The following is a 23,962-nucleotide window of genomic DNA, read 5'->3' as shown; positions in this document are numbered from 1 at the left end:
CCTGTGCCACTTGTCACCATTCACTGAGGAGAATAGGCTACTAATGTATACTTCTGTATGGTTAAACACTAGAGGGAATTATCAACATTTGGGTTCTGTTAAGATCCCTATTAGCTACTGCCAAAAGCTGCAGCTACTCTTCCAGCGGTCCATACATAAAACCTTATATAATACAAGACATGAATATTCAGTTTCATCAGAAAGACACCTTTGAAGGTTTTTATGATGATAGAGGTTCATCATTCCTACATTCTGAGGTGCTAATCACGTCTTGAACTAGTACAAACAACTGATGCCACAACTGCCCTTTGCCACACTTCACCATATATACACCATATATAAAGCTCCGGAAAAAATTAAGAGACCAATGCACCTTTTTTCTTTCTTTTCCAAAAAGGTTGAAAAGGAAGGTTTTGAGTGAGGAACAGAAGCTTTCATTTGCAGTGGTCTCTTAACACTTCTGTTCCTCACTCAAAACCTGGACTTGTATGGCTTGTAGCCTGTTCGAACTCTCCTGTGTTTTTCTCCTTGCGGTAAATAACCACTCGGAGTATACATACAGTGCCTTTGGAAAGTTTTCATACTAGGGATGCACCGATATATAGGACAGCAATTGGCTTCGGCCGATAAGCAAACATTTAATATCATATCGGTTGCTTTCTTTAAACAAGGCAGATTCTTTCATAACAATTGTGCCTTTTTCTGAATAGACATCCATTGTGCTCAAGTTATTTTTATTATAATATACATTTCTGGAAAAAATTTAGAGACCACTACAAAAGTATCAGTTTCTCATGTTTTACTGTTCATAGGTATGTGTTTGAGTAAAATGAACAGTTTTGTTTTATTCTATAAACTACTGACAACATTACGCCTAAATTCCAAATAAAACCATTGTCATTTAGAGTATTTATTTGTTGAAAATAACAACTGGTCAAAATAACCAACAAAAGATACATGTTTTCAGACCTCAAGTAATGCAAAGAATACAAATTATTTTTAATTTTTCAACCACATAATACAAATGTTTTCACTTAGAAAGAGTTCAGAAATCTATATTTGGTGGAATAACCCAGAGTTTTAATCACAGCTTTCATGCGTCTTGGCATGCTCTCCACCAGTCTGTCACATTGCTTTTGGGTGACTTTATGCCACTTCTGGCACAAAAACTAAAGTAGCTCGGCTTTGTTTGATGCCTGGTGACCATCCATCTTCCTCTTGATCAAATTCCAGAGGTTTTCAATGGAGTTCAGGTCTGGACACTGGGCTGGCCATGACAGCGTCTTGATCTGGTGGTCCTCTATCCACACCTTGATTGACCTGGCTGTGTTGCATGGAGCATTGCCCTGCTGGAAAAACCTATTCTCAGGGTTGGGGAAGGAAGCAGGTGATCTTCCAGGATAACCATGTACTTGATTCATGTGTCCTTCACAAAGACAAATCTGCCCGATTCCAGCCTTGCTGAAGCATCCCCAGATCATCACCGATCCTCCACCAAATTTCACAGTGGGTGCGAGACACTGTGGTTGTAGACCTCTCCAGGTCTCCGTCTAACCATTAGACGACCAGGTGTTGGGCAAAGCTGAAAATTTGACTCGTCAGATAAGATGATCTTACTCCATTCCTCTGTGGTCCAATCCTTATGGTCTTTTGCAAACATCAGCCTGGCTCTTCTTTGTTTCTCATTGATGAAGGGCTTTTTTTAGCTTTCCCCAACTTCAGCCCTGCCCCTAGGAGCCCGTTTCGAACACTTCACCCCAGCTGCTGTTTGCCATTCTTTATGTAGGTCACTTGATGTCATCCTACGGTTGTTGAGTTACATTCAAATGAGTTGACGGTCATCTCCGTCAGTGGACAGTCGTTTTTGCCCTCTGCCAGTCTGTAGCTTTGTTGTCCCCAATGTCTGTTGCTTGACCTTGTTCTTATGAACTGCCACCTTTGAAATTTTCAGGATGGAAGCAACCTGACTCTCACTGTATGCTTCTGCCAGTAAAGCCAGAATTGAACCCTTCTTTACCTCAGTCAAAGCTTTTCTTTTCAACTCTTTTGTCATGCTGCCTAGTTATTTTTTTAATTCAAATTACCTTTGAGGTACTACTTGCATTGTTTTTGCCATCCAGCTGGTTCTATTGCAAGAGGATAGTGATGACCACAGCAGTGGTTTTTATACTTTTCCTCATTAGATTAGATTTGGTTCAGGTAATCACCTAATCAGTACCTTATTAAGTGAAATGAGGTGTGCGTGTGTTGGAATTTAACAGACACTGGAATGGAATATTTGCAATACATGTAGAGATGCTGATTTAAGAAAAATTATGAGTGGTCTCTTAATTTTTTCCAGAGTTGTGTATTTTTTTGGACTGGTCTCGTGTTATTGTTATTATTGTTTTCTATATTGCAGTTTTGTGGAAGTCTAATACCTAATTTACTTATTTTATTTCCAGGCATTGTTTAACTTTTAATTCCAGAAAAAGAATGGGTATTTATTATCATCTCATTTATACATTTTCCATTCACTATCAGAATTGTTTTAGACTGTTTTATTTTTGTATGATTGAACCTGCCTTTCTTGACATTAGAAGCATCAACAGAAGCAACATGTTGTTTTTATAGTTACAGTTAAATAATGAACATGGGCTTAAAAGTGCAGTCTCATCTTTAATGTGAGGGTTTTCACATCCAAACTGGAGGAAGGGTTTAGGAATTACAGCTCTTTATTATGTGCCCCCCTCTTTTCCAAGGGTACAAAAATAATTGGACAGTTGACTCAATTAGAGTAATTAGACAGTTGACTACCACAATGATGGGAAGAAAAAAGAGTGAAGATGGCTTGGAACAGCTCATGATCCGAAACATACCACATCATCTGTAAAACATGATGGAGGCAGTGTGATGGCATGGCCATGCATGATATTTTGTCTGCTCAGATTCTGACAAATTCAGCGAAGATGGTTGGATGGCACTTCACTTTACAAATGGACAATGACCCAAAAAATACTGAAAGCAGCCCAGGAGTTTTTTTAAAGCAAAGAAGTGGAATATTCTGCAATGGCCGAGACAATCACCTGATCTCAACCCGATTGAGCATGCATTTCACTTGCTGCTGACAAAACTTAAGGCAGAAAAACCCACGAACAAACAACAATTGAAGACAGCTCCAGCAAAGGCCTGGCAAAGCATCACAAAGGAGGAAACCCAGCGTTCGGTGATGTCCATACATTACAGACTTCAAGCAGTCATTGCTTGCAAAGGATTCTCGACAAAGTATTAAAAATGTAAATTTTATTTATTATTGTGTCAATTTGTCCAATTACATTTGAGCCCCTGAAATAAGGGGACTGTGTATGAAAATGGTTGCAGTTCCTAAACGTTTCGTACGATATTTTTGTTCAACCCCTTGAATTGAAGCTGTAAGTCTGCACTTCAGTTTTTTATCTCGGTTGTTTCATTTCAAATGCATTGTGGTGGCGTACAAAGCCAAAATTATGAAAATGTAGTATTGAGCAGTAATTAGTGCATCTCCAATTCAGACCTCTTTCTCCACATTTTGTTGTGTTATAGAATGTATATATTATTTGTTGTCATCAGTTTACACACAATACCCCACAATGACAGAGGAAAAACATTTGTGCATTGTAGAAAGTGCATTGTAATTATGAAGTAAGTTTATAGTGTGCAGTGAGTATTGTTTTGGGGGGAGACACCGGGAAAGGCCATAGTGGGCTCTGGGTAGTTTCATGTTTCCCATGCCTTTCTGTTTCCCAGCCTTCACGAACACATCCTGGACTCATTGTTGTCTTTGATTACTCACAGCTGATTCTCCTTGTGTCATTATGTGTTTGTATAAAGGAGCCCTCTACTTGTCCTGTGGTGTCGTTCGTTGTTGCGTGTCCCCAGTGAGTCTTTATTTGTATCGCTGTTATCCGTCAGTGCTTCATTATATGTCAGTTTATGTTTTTGTATTCGGTGTTCATTTCATTAAAAAGCGACATTCGAATGCAAGCAAGCCTGGGCCTGGTTCCTTCACACTTCCACTGCGTGACACTATAGTATTTTCATTAGTTTATTAGGCCCTAAAAATGTACAAAATGAAAATTACACAACACTTCAATTATTCACAATAAATCCATTTGTATTTAACTCTCATTTGATGATGTACAAGGTAAAATAAGAGACATTATTGACCAGTTTGCGACCATCAAAGGATATCCACATTCACAGAACACCCCAGACTTTTTTTCATTACGCACACCATATCCTCACTACTACAGCCTATAACTGTGTTTGTTGGAGTCTTTGTGGAGTATTGTCAGCTAGTTGTCTGTGTGTGTCTGTTGTTTTTCTCGCGTAGTGCGCTTGTTCATTTGTATCAGTTTTAGCCATTTCAACCTTCATTTTGGCTTAGTAAACCTTGTTTCACTGTTGGTCCTGCGCCTGGCCTCCTTGCTTATCACATCGTACATGAGTAACATTCGATTAGCAGAGTAAAAGGATGATCAAAGGATAACTTGCGGTCCCCATTGGTTCGTTTATTTTTGCCGGACCGCGTAAGCGGTATTCCATATAGACGAAAACTTCACTGGCTAAAACCGTTAGCATCTACATTATAGTATGCCTCAAATAAAATAGTTTATGGTTATATTGCGACTGTTTCTGGTGGATTTTCGAAGTACGCACCCGTGCATGCGTTTTGGGTCAGGATAGACAAACACATTTGCTAGCTTAACATATAGCTTAACATACAGTGGAGGTAAAGTTAATGAGAAACTTCAGTCAATTCAACACAATCCTCAATGGAGTCTAGCGACTGCTGAAATGTGTAATGCCGTGACATAGTGTTTACAGACAGTGACTCTCATGTGGAAGACTTAAGTTTGAATCTATTGAGAGCAACGACTCTTGATAAATTATTTCTGTTAAATTTCATGATTCTCTCTTCTTTTCACTTGATGAAAAAGTTAGTTATTGTCGCCTTTATTGATAGTTATTGTATAAATGTCATTCATGAATGAAAGAAAAATTGTTGTTTTGCCATGAAAGAAAAAAATACATTCTTATGCCATGAAATGAAATAGCTTTGGCAGCCTCGCTAGCAATTGCTCTATTCTTATGACTATTCCGATAAGTTAGTAGATACCGGTAAAGCTTATTACTGGCTAATACGCTGTTAAAACGGCCAGTGGCAAACGGTATACGTAGACGCTATTTGTGGTGGAGGTAAACTTAGAAACGTTAGTCAGTTTAACTATATCAATGTTTAACTCAATAAATATCAGTGTCATTCATTAATGGCAATTAATTATTAAAACAGCCACTGGCAAAAGAGGATTTGTTTGGGATAGAGACAATAGGCTATTCTGACACCCAGGTAATGTACAGCTCTGTGGTGTAGTGGTTAACGACACAGCCTCTCATGGGGGTGACCTGGGTTTGAATCTCGAGTTGAACACTTTCTATTGCAGCCCGGCTGAACTAGGCTTGGTTTCTTGTTTTTTTTTGCCAGGAAGCTTAGGCATTGGAGGTGGCGGCTCATTATCAGAATCAAATGAAGTCCCTACATCTGACATGTCCATTTCGGGATCTATTTCTATCTGACTCCATCTCATCTTAATTTTGCAGCATCTCAATGCTGTCAGGGCGTCGAATCGTCATGTTTGGTTTGCCATTATGAACCAAACACTGTAAATTGTGTCTGACTTGCTCACTGGGTTCAGATTATATACAGTTTCTACACTCAGTAGCCTACATGAACATATTGAAAAGTAATTTGTTTATTGTATTGATGAAAAACAGTAACATGTTATACACTTGTTGAATTGATAATTGGTGAATAATTATTTTGCTTAATTTGTAGAATTTTAATCTTCAGTAAAATAAGCAGAGAAAATTCAAAGAGACATAAGATGTGTATGCGATTTTGTTTCTTTCTCTCCTAAGATAGTAATTTGTAATACCTTTGCTGCATTGGTAGTTGGCCATTGGTAAAGAATGTCTGGTATTTTGTTTCTTAAAAAATATTTAATTTACATTTTAGATTTACATTAGATGAATTAAACTACACAAGAAACTGAATCTCATATTGAAAAACAGTAACAGATGATACATATTTTGAATTGTCCATTAGCCTTTATCGTCTGTATTATTCTTCAATAACAGCCTAATTAAATTGTTGAATGGTCATGGAAATCTTGTATTTCATTTGTAAGTTCATTCAAATTCAACCAAGACTCTATCATTCATCTGGGAGTATTGCACAGTCATCCATTGACGTTATGAATTCGGTGAGGGATGATTAGCGCCTGGGTACCAATGGTGGCCTGTTGGCCAATTAAGACGGAAAACAGGGTAAAAAAAATAGTTTTCCATTTGTTTGTTTAGAATTCAGACAACAGAACAATGTAATATACACCTATTTAGGAAAAGTCATGGAAGGAGCAGGGTTTAGCTTTCAGAATGGCAGTTTTATTTTAATTAGAAACTCCCATAGGCATTTGGCGGTCCTAGGGTTAAGTGCCTTTTGGCAAACTCCAAACAGGCTCTCATGTACCTTTTACTGAGGAGTGGCTTCCATCTTGCTATCCTACCATCAAAGCCTAATTGGTTGTGTGCTGCAGAGATGGTTGTCCCTCTGAAAGTTTCTTGCATCACAGCTTTAGGAAGCATTTTGGTATATTTCAACTTATATTTCAGAATGTAGGAGGCCAGCGTTCTAGTGAACCTTCAATGCTGCTGAATTTTTTATTTGAGCTGATTGTGTTTATAGTATATAGCATTTAAATTACAGCAGGGTTGATTGTTGATCAGTACTGTACTTACTTCATATGGTCATGTAGTACCAGTCAAAACTTTGGACATACTTACATTCACATAAATTCACTGGAGTGGCTAAGTGTATCCAATGTTTTGATACATACTTGTAATGTAGCTTCACTCAACTGTTTACAGAACACAGTATCTTCTGATAAAATGTCTGGCAATGCATTCCTCACTGCGGTGTGGGGTTGTCTGCTTATGAATGAAAACATTTGAGTATAGCGTGTCTAACTGGGTTCTAACACAGGCTGTCTTTGACAGGGTTCCAACACAAGCTGTCTTTGACAGGGTTCCAACACAGGCTGTCTTTAACTGGGTTGCTGTGTTTTCAGGAGTGAAACTGAATGGTGCTAATTAAATGAAGTCAGCTCAAAGCCAGCAGAAGCCCTTCCCTGCAGGACCATGTATTGACTAAACACGTACAGTAGATTACCTAGCTTTACAAACCCTACAGCATTTCAGCTGTACATCTACATTTTGCATTCATGACTGTATATATTTGATTTGAACAGTTTTACAAAGGCTCAGTTGTCTTAAACGCAGCGTACCCGTGATTTGGATGTAGTACAACATTGAGGTAGAACTGCTCTGCTCTTCCCCGGGTCATCCCCGCCCCAACTGAGACAGGGCATTTGGGACAGCTGCATGCTGTGGGGCTATCGCATGTTGCCAGTGAACAAGAGGTTGACTGAGGTAAGGACAGTAGCTGGCCAGCCATTCAGTGGCAACGAGAGTAAATGCAATTGGTTCAAGTCACTTATCAATAAAACCATTTGTCCATAACTAACTGCTGCTTTCTTCTAGATTTTTTGAGCTTGTGTGAACATGTTCTTGGTAACCATCTATCTATAATTTCCATGGAAATAATTGATGAGCTTGGTAAGACGTTTAACACAACATTGCTGAATGCCTTAAGCGTCATCGTCAATTACCCACCATTCTTTTGCTTGTTGCAGTCAGCCGGCCACTTCAGTGCACTGAGACCCTGGCGTGGCCCAACGCTGATCTCTGAGCTCAGCCTGCCCATGTCTCTCCGGGCTCTCCTCATCACGGCCAAGGTTGGCTGTTGTGAGCCCTGTGCAGTGTGGAAGCAGTATCTGCTCTCTGCGCTCCAGTAGCAAGTAGATATCTCCTCCCGAAGTCACTGGGTCTCGAGCTGTAGATATCTCCTCCTGATGTCATTGGGTCTCGAGCTGTAGATATCTCCTCCTGATGTCACTGGGCCTCGAGCTGTAGATATCTCCTCCTGATGTCACTGGGTCTCGAGCTGTAGATATCTCCTCCTGATGTCACTGGGTCTCGAGCTGTAGATATCTCCTCCTGATGTCACTGGGTCTCGAGCTGTAGATATCGCCTCCTGATGTCACTGGGTCTCGAGCTGTAGATATCTCCTCCTGATGTCACTGGGTCTCGAGCTGTAGATATCGCCTCCTGATGTCACTGGGTCTCGAGCTGTAGATATCGCCTCCTGATGTCACTGGGTCTCGAGCTGTAGATATCTCCTCCTGATGTCACGGGGTCTCGAGCTGTAGATATCTCCTCCTGATGTCACGGGGTCTCGTCACGGGTCCTCTCTGTTTGCATGTCTGAGCAGAGGCCCGGAACAGGTGGTCCGGCAACGCCAGCAAATTATTAATGAGCCTGTCACTCACACGGTCTCACGCCTACTGCAGCTAGTATGTTTGATCACTGGCCAAATGACTTTCTGGAGGTGGGGTGGGAAGGAAAGAAAGACAGGAACGGTTGCATTGTTATTTAACGATGCTCCCTTTAGAAGCACATTTCCTACACAGTGTTAGGTAAGATGACCATACTTTTCTTAACTGTGTTCTTGTGCGCATCTTCACGTGTTACTTGCTAAGTAGGTGGAACTCCCCTAAAACAACCACCGCAGGCCCAGAACGGCGTTCTTGTGGAGCACTGCGAAGGGACCGTGACGGTGATTCAAAGAGATGTGCACTCACGAACCAGCACACGCCGGAACCATCTGTGTACAGCGGCTCGTCACCATGTACGGGAGGGAATGTATTGTGGTGAAACGCGTCAAAAACCATTCTGACGTTGTAACACTTTCAGCCAGCTGACATAGCCTGGCTTAGGGCAGAGAGGATAAACTGAAAATGACCCACCATACCTAGCACTTATCACAGGCATTTTGGTGATACTGATTGTTACGATAAGTCACCTATACTAGAGGCGTGTGATATTTGAATTGACATGACCTTTATCTGTGTTATTGTATAGGACAATGGGTGGCTACAATAATTAAACTAGTGACTGTTAGAAAAGTGTGATGGACGTGTGATACACATTATTCTATTTATCGTTCTTTGAAGGATTCAGGCAATTTATTGTGATAGCTGGGTCCCAGATCTATTTGCGTTTGTGTCAAATCCATTGGTGTCATTGTCAAGTACTTTGTTTCGTATGACATTGAGTGACAATGGGATAGCACATTCGGGCTGTTTATCTGTGATTCAGTGAGTTTTGTTTCTATATTCAAATCAGTAGACCAGTCATTTAGTCATGTGATCAGATCTAGGTTAACCCTGGACTAAAGTATTGCGTAATTGGTTTGACACTCGATTCCGAGTCCCTATGTTTTAAGTGAAGAGATTGAAAATGAAAACACCCCTCTCTATTAGAAAATGAAGTGGAAGTCCATGGGCCAAATCGTTCACTTTATTTCATTTTATAAAGGTTTTACAAGGGCTTACAAGTACTTCTACAGATACCCAGCCTAAAACACCAAAGGGGCGAGCAATAAGATTTAGAAGCTCAGTGGCTAAGAAAAACTCCCTAAAAACTTAACAACCTACTGTAGGAAGAAGCCTAGAGTGGAGTTGGGCTCTGGGGGTGGCCGGTTCTATGGAAAATAACCCTCCCCTTTTAAAATGTAAAATACACCAACGCCTGTAAATCCTAAAGCATGGGTGTCAAACCGGTTCCACGGAGGGCCGAGTGTCTGCAGGTTTTTGGTTTTTCCTATAAATTGGTTCCTAGTTCATACCTACACAACCAGGTGAGGGTAGAAACTAACCAATCAGTGACCTAATTAACCAATCAAGTACAAGAAGAGAGCAAAAACCTGCAGACACTCGGCCCTCCGTGGAACCGGTTTGACACCTGTGTCCTAAAGAATCCAAAGACATCAAAATAACAATGTTAGATATGTCACGCACACAGTTGACAGAACAAAGATACTACTGATGTTCAAATGCTCTGTCAATGAGAGATCGCCTTCTTGTTATTCAGGAATGTGTCCGTTTTTTATTTATTTCATTTATTTAGGTCTATTAAGTCAGAAGGCACATTGTTGTACAAGCTGGAAGTAATTACCCGCTAAATCACTTTTGTTTAGTCACCACCACAACGTTTCTGACTCGGAGGATCGACAACCTCTGTGTAAGCGAACAACCCAAAGGGTGAACACATTCTGTCTTCTCTAGCTTCGAGGCGTAATAGGTTATTCCAGCCTGGGTCCCATAAGACTCGTTTTCCACTCTGCTTTTAGAGGCTTGTTTTGGAACCGTGTGATCCGTCTCGTACATGTGCAATGTCGCTATTAATTACGGCCTTCTCAGCTCCTACGGGCTCTTAGTTGTTCCATTCAAATGCCATTACTCAGTGTCACCGTCTCTCCGTCTTCCTGTGAATGTACACCGCTAGCTCTAGTGATACTTCATACTGTGTCCTTTCAACCCCCTGGTGGCCGTGCGTATGTATGCGTGTCCAGGTTTCCCAGTGAGGCGTGGACTTAGGAGGGCTGTGCAGATACACCACTTCATGTGTACAGTCGTTCATTCATTTAATCATGTAGGGAAATTGCACACATCTAAGATGGCTATCATTTGATTGGTTCCAGTAATTCTTCTGATTTATCTCGCTACTTTATTACCGAAGGGTGTCTAGTCTCGGTATGAGCGTGTACTGTGTCTACATATTACTCTGGCTAATGCCCGGCACATATTAGCTGACCTTGGCTTTTTACCCTAGAGACAGAGCTGAAATGCCCTTTAGCTTGCTCTAATTTGCCGAATGCTGAGTATGACTCCCTAACCACAAATCTATTAAGAGGCCTCTGCTCACATCTGCTCCTTCTAACTACTGTGTACCTAATTGGGCAACGTGAATTGCAAAACGATGAGGATGAGCTCTGTTGTACTGCCCACACCTCTACAGTGCTACACCAAAGAGGATCATTGTTTGGTCATTCATGTTCATTTTTGTGTGTGTGTGTGTTTTTCGATGGCGTTTCTCCTGTTCCACTGTGTGGTTGCCTCTCTCTCCCTCTCTCCTTGGGCGGCTCAACAGCGCCTCTCCAGGGACCACTCCGCCCCTGCCAGTCTCTTTCATCTCTCTGGCCTGGGGGCTCACCCACCTCCGCTCTGCCCTAAAAGGAGGCGGAGGGAGGCGCAGGGAGACCCTAGGGGAAAACGCAGCCTTGGAGGAGAGGTTGCTGAGTTGCTGCAGTGCAGAGTTCACCCTGCTGAAGGGGGGCTGGGTCAGGTGGCGTGCTGCTCCGGTGCCCCTCAGACGGTCAAGACAGATGATGGAAACAGACCGGCTCCAGTGTTTCCAATCCACCTCCACTCTGTCTCTGGAGCAGTGGTGATGACATGGACTGAGCCTGGTCAGTCCATGTCATCCTTTTTAGGGAAGGGTGGTCAATCGTCCCAGGTCAAAAATAACTACGTTAATATGTAGTAAAATTGATCTAACTCATAACGATTCTAAAAGCATTTAACGTGAACTTTATTTAAATGTATTTAGTATTTAAGTATATTATATTATTTCATATAATCTTCAATGGAAATGCATTTGATATGTAAATTGCTTTTTAAACATTAAGGTGTATTAAGTGTAATAAAATTAAATGGTTTCAATGTAGATTTAACAAGGATTGTTTTTCTTCTTTGAATGATTGATGTTAAAGTTTAACTGACAGCATTTTACGTAAATACAAATTTGCATTGTATGAGGTTTTAAAAATAGGTTATATTCAACTTAAACTTCCATAATGTAGAGTAGGGCATTGTTAGCTGAATAAATGTACACTGTTCAGTTAATATAATTCATATAATTCACCATTATTATTATTTTTTAAATAAAATGCACCAATATCTTTTTGACAGCATATGATTAGCAGTTTAACTACTGGGGACATTGATAATTATAAATCAGTGATAACATAGCTAGCAAATACATTTTTGGACCTAGTTAACTATTTATTTTTCAGATAAAAAATACAAGAGTCGCATTAGCAATAGGGTGGGCTACTTTTTTCCTATATCGTTTTCCAGTGGCTGCAGATAAAAGAAGCAATAGAAGTAACCTCTACTGTACATTCAGATTGCCCAGAGCATAGGGACTGTATCCGAATGCCATTTGACTCGCTAGCTTGAAAGAAATTGGTACTGAACTATCGTTATTCACATTTACCATCTAGATTTTTTAATCAAATGAACTTACATGGATTAATGGGCACTGCAGACCGACAGACACATCGGTATTGTAATGTGGATTAGGAGCAGGTTGAGGCAGATGTTTTAGCAGACAGGTTGTAGAAGTCAGACATGTTGACACCCTGGTGTCTGGGTTTATCTACGGTTCTCTCATCTGAGTTTACTTTCCTCTGGACGGTTGGTGTTCTTATGTTGGTGTACATGTGAGGGAGAGAAAGCCGTCCTCGTCTTCACTGTCATGGTTATTGGATCAGAACTGGTTTCCATTCCCCAAATGTAAGAGCACTCCTGTGGTATTAACATATTTGCATTAAAACATTCGGGGTTATTTTGTAATTCTTTTGTAATGATCTAAGTCCTGCTTTTGCAGCTGCTCGTAAACAAACACTTCAGTGAATGCGATGGCTAATTTGCATATTGGCCTACTGCAGCTCTGATTGGCTATGGTACCAAGGTCTGTGCCAAGGTCTGTGTAAGGTTCTCTTTTTAGGTTCTCCATTGCTACATCGCCATAGTCTAGGTCATTTCCCAATGTTTTATGAAAATATGGAAACGTGACAATTGATTAATTGGCAGACAATGTTACGAAGAGTGTCAAGCTGTTACTGTGTGACGATTTAGTTCTGCTTTAAGTCATCTTAGGAAGTCTGAAGTCATTCATTTAGTATTGCACCAGTAACATGTTAACTTAAACATGAGCTATGTTATCCCAATACAACGAGCAATCCAGAAAGTTTTCAGTTTTCATCAAACACTCAGATTTAGCATGTTTGTTGTGTCCATGCTTAAATGATGCCGAGCTTGGAGTGTGGTGTTGTGGCAGTATGCCTTGGACTTTAAGTAGGTAAATGTTCAGGAAGAAAGATGTAGTGGTACTCTAATGTGACTGGCTCTGACACAGACGTCGCATGGAATTAGCGCCGAGTCCGGGACGTGTGGAGCAGTGGGCAGTGTGTTCACAGCTGAGTTCTACGCGCCCACACAGAATGTCTTCAAGAGTTATGGATATTTTAAACTCTAGTATAAATTATTTTGATTAGGTCTGGGAATGCCAGCATTTGCATGAGCCATAGATAATAATAAAAAAGGTGAACAGGCAGAGGAATGTTATCAAAATTAGACCTAATCCTATTTTTGGCATTTAAATGTTGCTTTAAAAGTAGTTTTATTGGATTTGGTAACCAGTAGCTCTTTTTTATATGCAGACCAATAGTAAATCCTTCTTGCTGTGTGAATAATGAATGCAAGCATTTGGAAGATCTCATCTATAAATCATGTGCTGTGGCCTTCCGGGTGGAATGCTCCAAATCCCCCCTTTCCCTCAGTACATTGCACCTCTGCCCCTCAGTATCCTCCAAGCTACCTTTAGACCATATATGATATGGTTAGATACTATTAATCATTGTGGCTTAGACGAAACATTTAAGGCACAAGCCTTCAATTTCTTTCCCCAGTTTGGATGCGATTACCCTAGAGTGCCTCTGAAATGACGCCCTGTTTGCGTCGTACTACACTGCCATTTGGGAAGCGACTCTGCCCCCCCACCGTTACAGAGACCTCCTAGAGTCTCCGCGGATTGGAGAGCTTGAGTGCAACGGTGGCGTCAGAGGCAGCGTTTAGAATCTAAGGGGCGAGGGCGGTTCGCCACCTGCATCCCACCACTCTGACCCTGACACATCTGAGAGGAGAGCCTACCTTTCACCTGCACGGCCACAGTCCCCGAAAGAGGGAGTGAGAGACGTTCACCGTATTCAGACGCTCAACTAAAGACAGAGTGGGCTGGCAGCACAGTGATTTGTATTCTTGTGAGGTCAAAGGTTGTTTGTATTCCATGCCCTAGTATGAAGGATTGTTTGCTTATGCTTTGCTAATGATTCAGTGCTTTTAATCCTTTTATTTATAATTGTTGGTGTTATAAAGGCCACCAGTAACTGTGGTGAAGCCTGGCCTCTTTGGTGTCTTGTAGCTCATTAGCATTCTTGCTGCATTGCAACATGTTTCCAAGCCTGTCAGCTCGCGCGGCTTCTCTCTGAGGGAGAATTCGTCCAGCTCAAAGCAGATCTGGAGAGGATCTGCTCTTGACTTGGGCTTTACATTCAGCGCGTCGTAAATGGAACCGGCTTGGCTCATCACATTACTTGCATTTTCTACACGCTGAGATTTGTGCTCTACCCTCTAAGCTCAGGATTCATCCCTGTTGTCAACCTAAAAGAGATGTTTGATGGGCATCCTGTATGGTCTGGTTTCTAGACTGCTTTATGGAGATAATTTGGGCTGACAAAGAATGAATGCTGGTTTATATTGAATTACAAATGGATGTGTAGAGGATTATTGATGTCTTGGTATTAGTCCTTCAACTATAACCTCTCTCTGCCCCCCACCATCCTGGAGTAGCTTTATTTATTCAGTGTATTTGATTCTGCAATCGATTGGATTCAATAAACCCACATTTTGATTTGGGCCTGTTACCGTGTTATTTGTAGATAAATAAACAGAGGCTGTCACCAAGCCTTATGCTTTTGAAGTGGCAATTCAACATGCAAGTGGCCTCGGCCTTTATTGCCATCGGAGCTGGGAGATTTGTGTTCCGTAGGGCACAATGCTTCCGTCACAACAGGCCACAGCAATTCAGGAGGCAATCCAAAGGCAATTCGCTCTTTGATACTGCAGGCGCTTTACTGGAGGCAGACGAAGACTGATTTGTCTGGGAAGACATGCAGTCTCTGGCACTGTCTGGCGGGTGGAGGGGGAGGGGTGAATGGCCCTGTTTTTAATCAAGATGAATTTGATTTAATTCAGTTTATTAGAAGGAGCCGCAAAGGGAACTCGGAACTACGGCATCAAGATAGCTCATTAGCTATAATTGTGTTAATCAAAAGTGGGTATTTTAACATTACAGTTGGTGTACCCAGCAAACAGGAAACGTCCTGAGTATATTCAGCGGCGTTCCTTTCACTTCCTTGTTTTGGCATGACCTTGGGGACCTTTCGTTATGGTCAAAACGATGTTGCATGATGGTTGAAATATAAGGTTCTCTAGGAGACCTTGAGTATGTTTGCTGTAAGTTCCCTGGACATTGCTGAATGTTTTCGGGACTTCAGTAGGTCTTAGAACTAGGCTATTCAACTCCTGTCCTGTTTGTTTTTTAGTTAATTGCACTCCCCATGAGTGCCAGGACTGAATCCTGATTGGAAGGAGAGGACAAAAACCAGTGTTCAATTGCCTTAGGGTGTCATGTTATAACACCAATATAGCCTTGAACCGGGGGACCTTTGTGTATTTCCTGTAAGGACATGTTCATCATCAGGGCAGTAGTTAAACTGTTGTTGTTATCCAATATTTCATGAACCATCAGATCCTCAGGTTTGTGTCAGGCTCTTCACTCTCCCGAATTGCTCCTACCAATTAGCCTGAAGTGGATCTTTGTCTGCACCAAGTGCTCTCAATACTGGTCTCCTCCAGTGTTCGGTTCTAGGACCTCTCCATTTGTCTCTATACACCACCACTTCGCTTCGTCACATCTTCACATGGTGTCTTCTATCGTAGCTGTTCTAGTATTCTCTCCTTCCCCCCTTCTGGCACCCAGGTGGTGACACAAATCACTGAGTGCCCAGCAGACATTTCAGGTTGGATGTCTGCCCACCACCTCAAGCTCAGCCTGGACAATATGGAGCTGCTCTTCCTCTCGGGGAAAGGCCTGCCTGCTCCAAGACCTCTCCATCACTTTTGACAACTCCACAATTTCCCCCTCCCAGAGTGAAAAGGACCTTGGCGTGACCCTGGAAAACAAAAACCCTGTCGTTCTCTGGAAACATCAAAGCGGTGACTCGCTCCTGCAGGTTCACGCTCCTCAACATCCGTAGAGCAAAAACACACCTCACACAGGAGGCGGCGCAGCACCAAATCCAGGTCGCTTGTCATCTCTTGTCTAGAACACTGAAACTCTCTGTAGGCTGGGCTCCCATATTGTGCCATCAAAACCCTGTTGCCTGTCTGGTTTTCAACTTTCCTAAGTTGTCCCATGGCACCCTGTTCCTCTTCACACTCCGCTGGCTTCCAGTCCAAGCTTTCATCATCTTCTTGAACTGAGGGCTTGCCTAAGAAGAGGCAGAGGGGAGAATGACCATCCTTATTTTCAGGCTATGCTTAAACTCTACATCCATTCGAAATGTCTGAAACTGTAGCTGTTTGAAGACTTAAATAGCTCTAATTCCAAACTCTGCTCATTTACTGCTGATTATGCAACAGGAATCCTGTTAGGTGTCACATACAAGGACACTTAAGCACTTTAAGAACACTGGAACTTGACAGAGTGCAGAGACATCCTGATAATGCTAATCTCAGAGGACTGGGAAATGGAACGTTTGTGTTGCAAGTCTTTCCCCAAGTGATTCTGGCATCGTTTTGACCAATGACCTTTGGAGAAAGGTCACATCACTCACAATGATAATATTGGAAAAAACAGATTTCATTTTTAAAAAGAGGCACCACATCAGCGCAGCAAACTGCTCTCTTTTTCTGTCTGTCTCTTTCTCTCTGAATATTTCTCTCTCTTAAACTCCCTCTTACAGTCTGTATTGATATCAATAAAGCTCCCAAACCCTATGATTGAGAAGGCTTGAGTCTCTTCTTCTCTTCCAAGCCTCCACTGGTCTTGTAACTAAAATAACTTTTTCTCCCGTGTCTCTCAGGGTTCTCTGTTGTGTCGCCGGGGGGACTTATAAATAAAGCAATGCAATACTGAAGTACTCTCATTTTCTCTCTCCCTCTCTCTCTCCCTCTCTCTCTTCTTATGTTTCTCTGCTGTGTTGAATTATATGATTTATTATGCAATTATATAATTATATGATTTATACAGCTACAAAAGATTAAATGCAGTTGTTATGGTTAAAACAATTTTTTTTCTTGTGCATTATTTTGTGTCATTATTTTGGTTTGTATGATTTACTCACTGTAGCTTCAGTAGATTAGAAAACTCCGGTGGCTAGAGTTTTAATAAGATGCTATGCTGTCAATTATCTTTCATTACTCTTGTAACGTATTCGCCTTGTATGTGTTCCAGAGCAGTGGGACACTGAGGAAGATGCGGCCTGCACCTGTTTCTGCTGGGCTCTGTGCCTAGCTAACTCCTGGAGACCAGACTGGACTGCTGCTGGAAGGACGCCAGGATATTTGGTTGATAAGCAAAGGGAAGAGGAACTGAAAGCATTGACATTTTTTTGTTGGTTTGTCCTGTTTTTGACCTGTCGCCTTAATCAGCTCTCTTCGACAAACTGCAGCAATCCCCACTTACTTGATTTTGTAAATGTGCTAATTCCTAGACTCCTAAACCGTTATGTACTAGTTCTTCTCATAAAGGTTATGCACTAGTTTCTAGATTCCTAGACATAGCTTATGCACTAGTTTCTAGATTCCTAGACATAGGTATATGCGCTAGTTCCTTGTTTCTTGAAGTGTCATTTCCTATATTTCTAAAGGGATTTTACCATGTCACCAGAAAACGTCTAGTAGAGAGTTCTCTGGATATTAGTGACACAATTCGCCATTTTTGGAATTGTATTCCCTTTTTATTCACTCAATGGAGAGGCTAAGAAGAGAATCAGGATAGACAGCCAAAGCTAAATAGAAGCATTGGAATCATATCATTTCTGTACACCTTAGGGAAAACACGACACCGCAGACTGGAGATCATTTCCACCTCTCTCAGCGGCGGTGGATTAAAAGCAGCGAGACCTAGTTGGAGGGATTAGGGCCAGAAGTTAAAGATGATAAGCGGCAAGGGGAGATTTGAGGGCCGGTCCGTGTGGGCCCTGGTATCGACCGGCCTGATGTTGGCAGTCTTGGCCGCAGCACTGGAGTATGAGGGAGTCCCCGGCCAGTGGGCGCGTTATGGTCGCTGGGAGGCCAAGGTCACAGGCGAGCTGAGCTTCACCCTGAAGACCAACATCACCAAGGGCCTGGTGCTGTACCTGGATGACGGCGGCAACTGCGACTTCCTGGAGCTCCTGATCACAGACGGCCGGCTGCACCTACGCTTCACCATCCACTGCGCCGAGCCAGCCTCCCTGCACACGGAGACCCGCGTCGATGACCAGCGCTGGCACCGCGTGCTGCTCAGCCGCAACTACAGGGAAACCCGCCTGGCGGTGGACAACGAGGAGAAGGCGGCTGAGGTCAAGTCCAAGCGGGGTGAGATGGTGGTGGCCAGTGACCTTTACGTGGGCGGCATCTCGCCGGACGTTCGACTCTCCGCCCTCACGTCTAGCACCGTGAAATACGAGCCACCCTTCCGGGGCCTGATTGTCAACCTGAAGCTCGGGGACTCCCTCCCTGTACTGTTGGACGGCCAGAGCGTTCAGAACGATTTGGAATACCTGTGTACTAAACAGAACCCCTGCAACAACAGAGGGGTCTGCTCCATTCAGCTTGGTGAGGTCCTTTGTGACTGTACCAACACTGGCTACAAGGGATACTACTGCCACGAAGGTGAGCCAACCACTCTGTGGGCTTGAATGTGTTAACTGAATGGTCCTGGTTTTCCATTTGATTGCCCTACCGTTGCACCTGATAGGTTGGTGAAATTAAACGATGGGTTTGAAGGATTCCTTCTGGGTTTTGGTTGTAATTCTGAGCCATTATCTGAACTGACATTCGTTTTCATTAATTATTTGGGGGGAAGAGTTGCGCTTATCTACAGTACATTCCCACACAGCTTGATGTACTGTCTCTGAATGCTTACCGTTAAGGGGTTTGAATGAGATTGTTGGATAGACTGATCATCGTTTTATTATTATTATTATTTTATTAAATTAGGCCCACCCTAACCATACTGTGTTAGAACTGTTTTATGGCTTGTTCTGTTGCTGCCACCAGCACATTGCGTCAACATCAGACTTGTAAATGCCACCTACTGAGAATAAGGGCAATGTTTTCATACACGTGAAATGTTTGCTCATACAGATAGCAAATGTCAATGTTTTATTGCATGTTGATATGGTTTCCGCGTTCATCCTTTCATATTTCTGAATATCATGCTGCTACTTGACTCTAGCTGATTTCTGTGACCATAGCAACACAATAATGTAGCTTATTGCTACATAATGATATTTAATCAGTAGGCTGTATGCTAACCTCAGAGTGATCAATACACCCTGGGCCAAATGGTTTCACGTCCAGGTATAATATGACCATGGAAGTCATCCGCCGCCTGAGTCAGGTTCAGGCCCCTTCCCCCACACTTCCCTTTGTTTCCTCATTCACAGAGGAGGGCTTTCGTGTGCGTTGATACTGCAGCCTTTTTCTTTTTTTTTCTAAACAGAGACATACAGCAGAATACCAATGTGGTGCCACACTTTACTGCAGATAATATTTATCGTTCTACCAGGAATAAAAAATCGTCTGAGCCAAAAGGTCTGAGCGAGAAATAGATAAGACATAGTAAAACATATCACCTAGAAGAAATGTATAAATAGTACATTTAGTTATCCAGTGATTTCCCACAGGGCGCAATAGGGCAATGATTTTCTGTGGACCCGTTTGTAACCATTTTGAGATGATGCGTCCATCATGAAGACACATGGCCACGTGATCAGTACAAGGCTCTGCTTGTCCCCGTCACCTCTGTCAGGTAAATCTGGACTAGCTTTTACCCCCAAACCCAACAGGAGCTTCACAATCAATTACAGTGCAGGGATGTAGGCCGAAGCTGTAAATCAGCTTGCTGTACGCATGTCTCCCCCCCGACACACAGATCATTTGCCAGCCAAACCACAGAATGGGATTTCCCTCATTCACTCAGATGCAAAGAAATGAGGCACCTGTACTGGCCTGTTCTGCTTCCATGTTAAATTAACTCATTCCGCTAGCCATAATTTTTCATGTACTTCTGACCTACATTAGGCATAGCCAATCTGAACTTGTTTTGAGCTCCTCGCGTGGAGGTATTCCATTTCAAGTTGTATTATGTTTTGAGCAGGGGCCTGGGAAGTAGCATGGACAAACTTTGTAATTCTAGAGGTTTTCTTTCAGAGTAAATTGTTTGTGCTGCCGTCTGACTCATTGGATCTATTCTGCGGAAAAATGTTTGTATGTTGTATCCAGTCTGTCCCTCAAGGACTTCGCAGAGATTTCTTGTGATATCTGGTGGCTAAAATGATGGGTGTTTTTGCTGAAATTGTGCCATTTTACATGGCAATATTGAACAATATTTACAATTTCTTCACACAGTTGTGATGACATTGTGAGTGTATTTGGCATGTGGCTTGATTTAACCATAGTATCCAGTAAATGTGCAGTAATTGGCTGATATTTTTTTGTACTGTGGGAAGTGGTCAGTTTTATGTTGTAATACTGTAATGATTTGACAGTTTTATGCAAAAACAGCGCAACGATTAAACAAATATGCAAGCACTTGCATCAAAAACAGGGAATGGTGATTAAGCTAACAATTCAGCAATTGCAGGATCATGGAATCTTGCAATCCTGGAGGGACCAAATTGTATTTAGTATTACTAAGAACCCCATTAGCTACTGCTACTCATTTTCAGCTTCACAAAAATAGCCTGATTATAGAATGCGGGAGACATCCAAAGAATACATTTATCAGGCTAATAAGATAAAGAAACACCCACTTAGTGACTTCAAGGGATTAGGAATTTTTGTATTCTCTCCCCACACACTTTTGATGCATTGTTGCAGGGTTTTTTCTTTATTAAACATGTGAAATGTGATCTACAAGTTTAATATTTTTATTACTATAGAAGTGATAGGGCTGGCAGTAGGATTATTGTGGCTCCAATGATTCAGTCATACAGCTTTTATCGAAATCATTTAGTGCAAACATTTGAATACTTTTTTAGAACTGGGAATTGAACCCATGATTTAAGCACCAGGCTCTCACCGACTGAGTTAGAATGGAACCATACAAATGTGAAGTTGATCCCAAAAAATGCATTATGGGATCATGAAACAAATAATTATCCCAAATTATATCAAATGTTTATCAATGTCAAAATGTGTATTTTCCAAAATAGTAAATTGGACATCAACAAAAAAAGAACATAGTATGTTTTAATTTTGCTTGTGATTTTATTCAGTGATAAGACAAATGTTCTTGTGGGCCCCTCTAATTGGCTTCCATGCTTGCTGCCACCCAGCAATGTCTTTGGAACTGTAAGAATGTACCAGATTGTCCTCACACCAAGTGTTTACATCAGAATATAATACTTTCTTTGACCACATTTTCCTCCCCTCCCAATTTCCAATGTCCATTGCGTGTTAATAGCCTTGCCTCATCACAACAATTCAACAGCCGATTCAGGATATATTTTGTTGGTACTCAGATGCACATTTTGCTAAGCCGTTTTGCTTCTCACATAACCATTTATAGTTGTTTTCTCAACCAGGAAGATTTTGTCTGTACAATGCACTGTGGAAGACAGCATTTCCTAGCCAACAACCATGTGGAATTTTTTGTAGTTGTGATATTGTGATAATTTACAGTAACTTCAGTGCACTTTTGTGTAGTTGTGATATTGTGATCATTTACAGTACCTTCAGTGCACTTTTAAATCGTCAGACATTCTCTGTCTTTTGTCTATTATTTGTCTATTAAAATGTTGACCAATTGGTCGGTTGAAATAAATGTTCACTTTCGATCAACCAGTATCTTCGGCGGAGACAGTCCTATGGCAAACTGAAGCACAACACAAACAGGTTTTCTAGTTCAAGTTCTTTATTCTTTATTCAGGAGGTGAGTTACTGTAAATGCATCTTCTTATGCAAGCTATGTAGCATATCAAACAAGAAGCAGACAGTCAACATTAATAATTTTCTTTTTTCATCATCATTGGCTAAATAGGAGGTTGACGGCTGGTTTTATGTCAGCATAACTATGAAGATTACATCATCACACAAAATGCTAATTGCCGTAATGCAATACCAGGACTGTGTCTTGGCTGTGTCATGCATTATCTCTAAAACAGACAGAGAAGAATGTAGGCTTCATAATATTTGGTATACAAAATATGTGTTTAGAATGTTTGTTCAAATCACAGCTATTATAAAAATAAAACAGTCTTCATCCTCATAACGGTCAGATTTGGCTAAATGTTCAGAATAGGTTGTGTAAACAGAAAATGTGAATATATGTGTGTGAAATAACGCATGTGCCGAATTCAGATTTGGCTGAATGTTCAGAAGAGGTTGTGTAAACAGAAAATGTGAATATATGTGTGTGAAATAACGCATGTGCAGAATTCAGATGTGAGAAATGATTTTCTCAGAGGGGTGGGAAAGGGCCCAGATGGAAGATCTGTTTGTAGCCTCACCCAATTTCAACTTAGCCTGAGTCCTGATAGCACCTTAAACCCATGTCCTGTCAGGCCTTTTCCATCTTGTCCCTCGATTTGTGGCTGAGAAAAAAAACATGCTCTCTAGAGAAGCTTTCCCACCTCAACGACATAAATGGTTATGTGTATAGCATTTATTTCATTCATTGGAAGCTATTCAATGTGTTTCAAAAGTCACATTGAATTGAATGTATGTGTCTACTCACTGGGTGTTGTTTTTGCAACCTATTTCCTCAAGGTCATTCAGTATTAGATACTGTCTGCGTCTGCCTGGAGAAAATGAATCCAGATGACAGATTATTATAACATGGCAAGGTTGCTTTTAAAATCAAATAGGGCTTTTCCTCACAAAAAAATATTGCTCAACCGATATTTTTCCATATGGAAGATGTCATGTCTTATAAGAATATCATCTATATGAGCTGGTCTGAGACTTTAAAAACACACTGAATTATGAATTGTCACAAAATTACTAATTATAATTATTATTATTACACTACAAGCCAGATATTAAGATAATAGGAACCCTTCACAGATTCTGACAATAGATTTAGAAAGTGATTAGGCTGCTGTAAAACGCAATGCATTTCTATTCAAGATTTGTATGTTAAACTTTTAAATGTCTTGCATGATAAGCAGATCATGTTGTCTAGAAATATGATATAACTTCTCTGGAGTCTAAATCTAATAGAATCAAACCACTTACCTCTGTGCAGCGGAGGTTTTAGGATGGGTTTGAAAGAACAGCTTTTCTCCAACATGTGCTATCCCTTTAAGGGCTGTGAGGGTTGACAACAAGATTTACCTCATTTTTCCTCACAAATATCAAATTTCCAAGATTGTGCAATATTCCATAGATGTAACAAGTATTAAAACATCCATAAAATGGTATGCCTACATCGCATCACTGTATTTGAAACAAGCGTATTCTCAACATTACTTATACAGTATGCACACCCATGTTTATGCACCAATACTGATGACTGGTCATTATGTGCAATTCTTTAGTTTTGGAAATGTACACTGACAATATATTTTTACTGTACAATTTAACCTATTGAAGTTATAGCAATCAATTATTGCAGTCAAATATCAATTATTATTATGATTATTACATTTAAGTAGGTATCCCACTTGTAAGTATGGCTCAAAGCATCTTGTGTCCCAACAATCTCCAGAATGAGTACTGTATATCCACTGATACAGGGCCTAAAATGTCTCTGAAGATAATATGTAGCTTTACTGCCCGACTATAAAAATATATTGACCAAGAGCCTAACAAACTAACATTGACCCCAATGAGCTCATGCCAAAAACCATCAAAGGGAACCAACT

The 23,962-nt window shown here is 41.2% G+C and overlaps 1 protein-coding gene across 9 annotated transcripts in view; it reads left to right on the top strand.

The window, feature by feature from the left end:
- Positions 1-23,962, top strand: part of nrxn2a (neurexin 2a) — a 240,832-nt gene that overhangs the window by 20,745 nt on the left and 196,125 nt on the right. For 8 of the 9 annotated variants that reach the window (XM_020048376.2, XM_034293178.1, XM_034293175.1 and 5 more), the window contains exon 2: positions 17,341-18,764. In XM_020048376.2, the coding sequence (XP_019903935.2) occupies positions 18,044-18,764 (721 nt within the window). In that variant the 5' untranslated portion in view covers positions 17,341-18,043. The remainder of the gene's footprint in view (positions 1-17,340; positions 18,765-23,962) is intronic. The other variant, XM_034293174.1, reaches the window with a different exon arrangement.

Source organism: Esox lucius, chromosome 7, assembly GCF_011004845.1.
Source record: "Esox lucius isolate fEsoLuc1 chromosome 7, fEsoLuc1.pri, whole genome shotgun sequence".
Classification (NCBI taxonomy): Eukaryota; Metazoa; Chordata; class Actinopteri; order Esociformes; family Esocidae; genus Esox; species Esox lucius.
The sequence above is the reverse complement of the archived record's forward strand: the minus strand, read 5'-3'. Positions and strand labels throughout refer to the sequence as shown.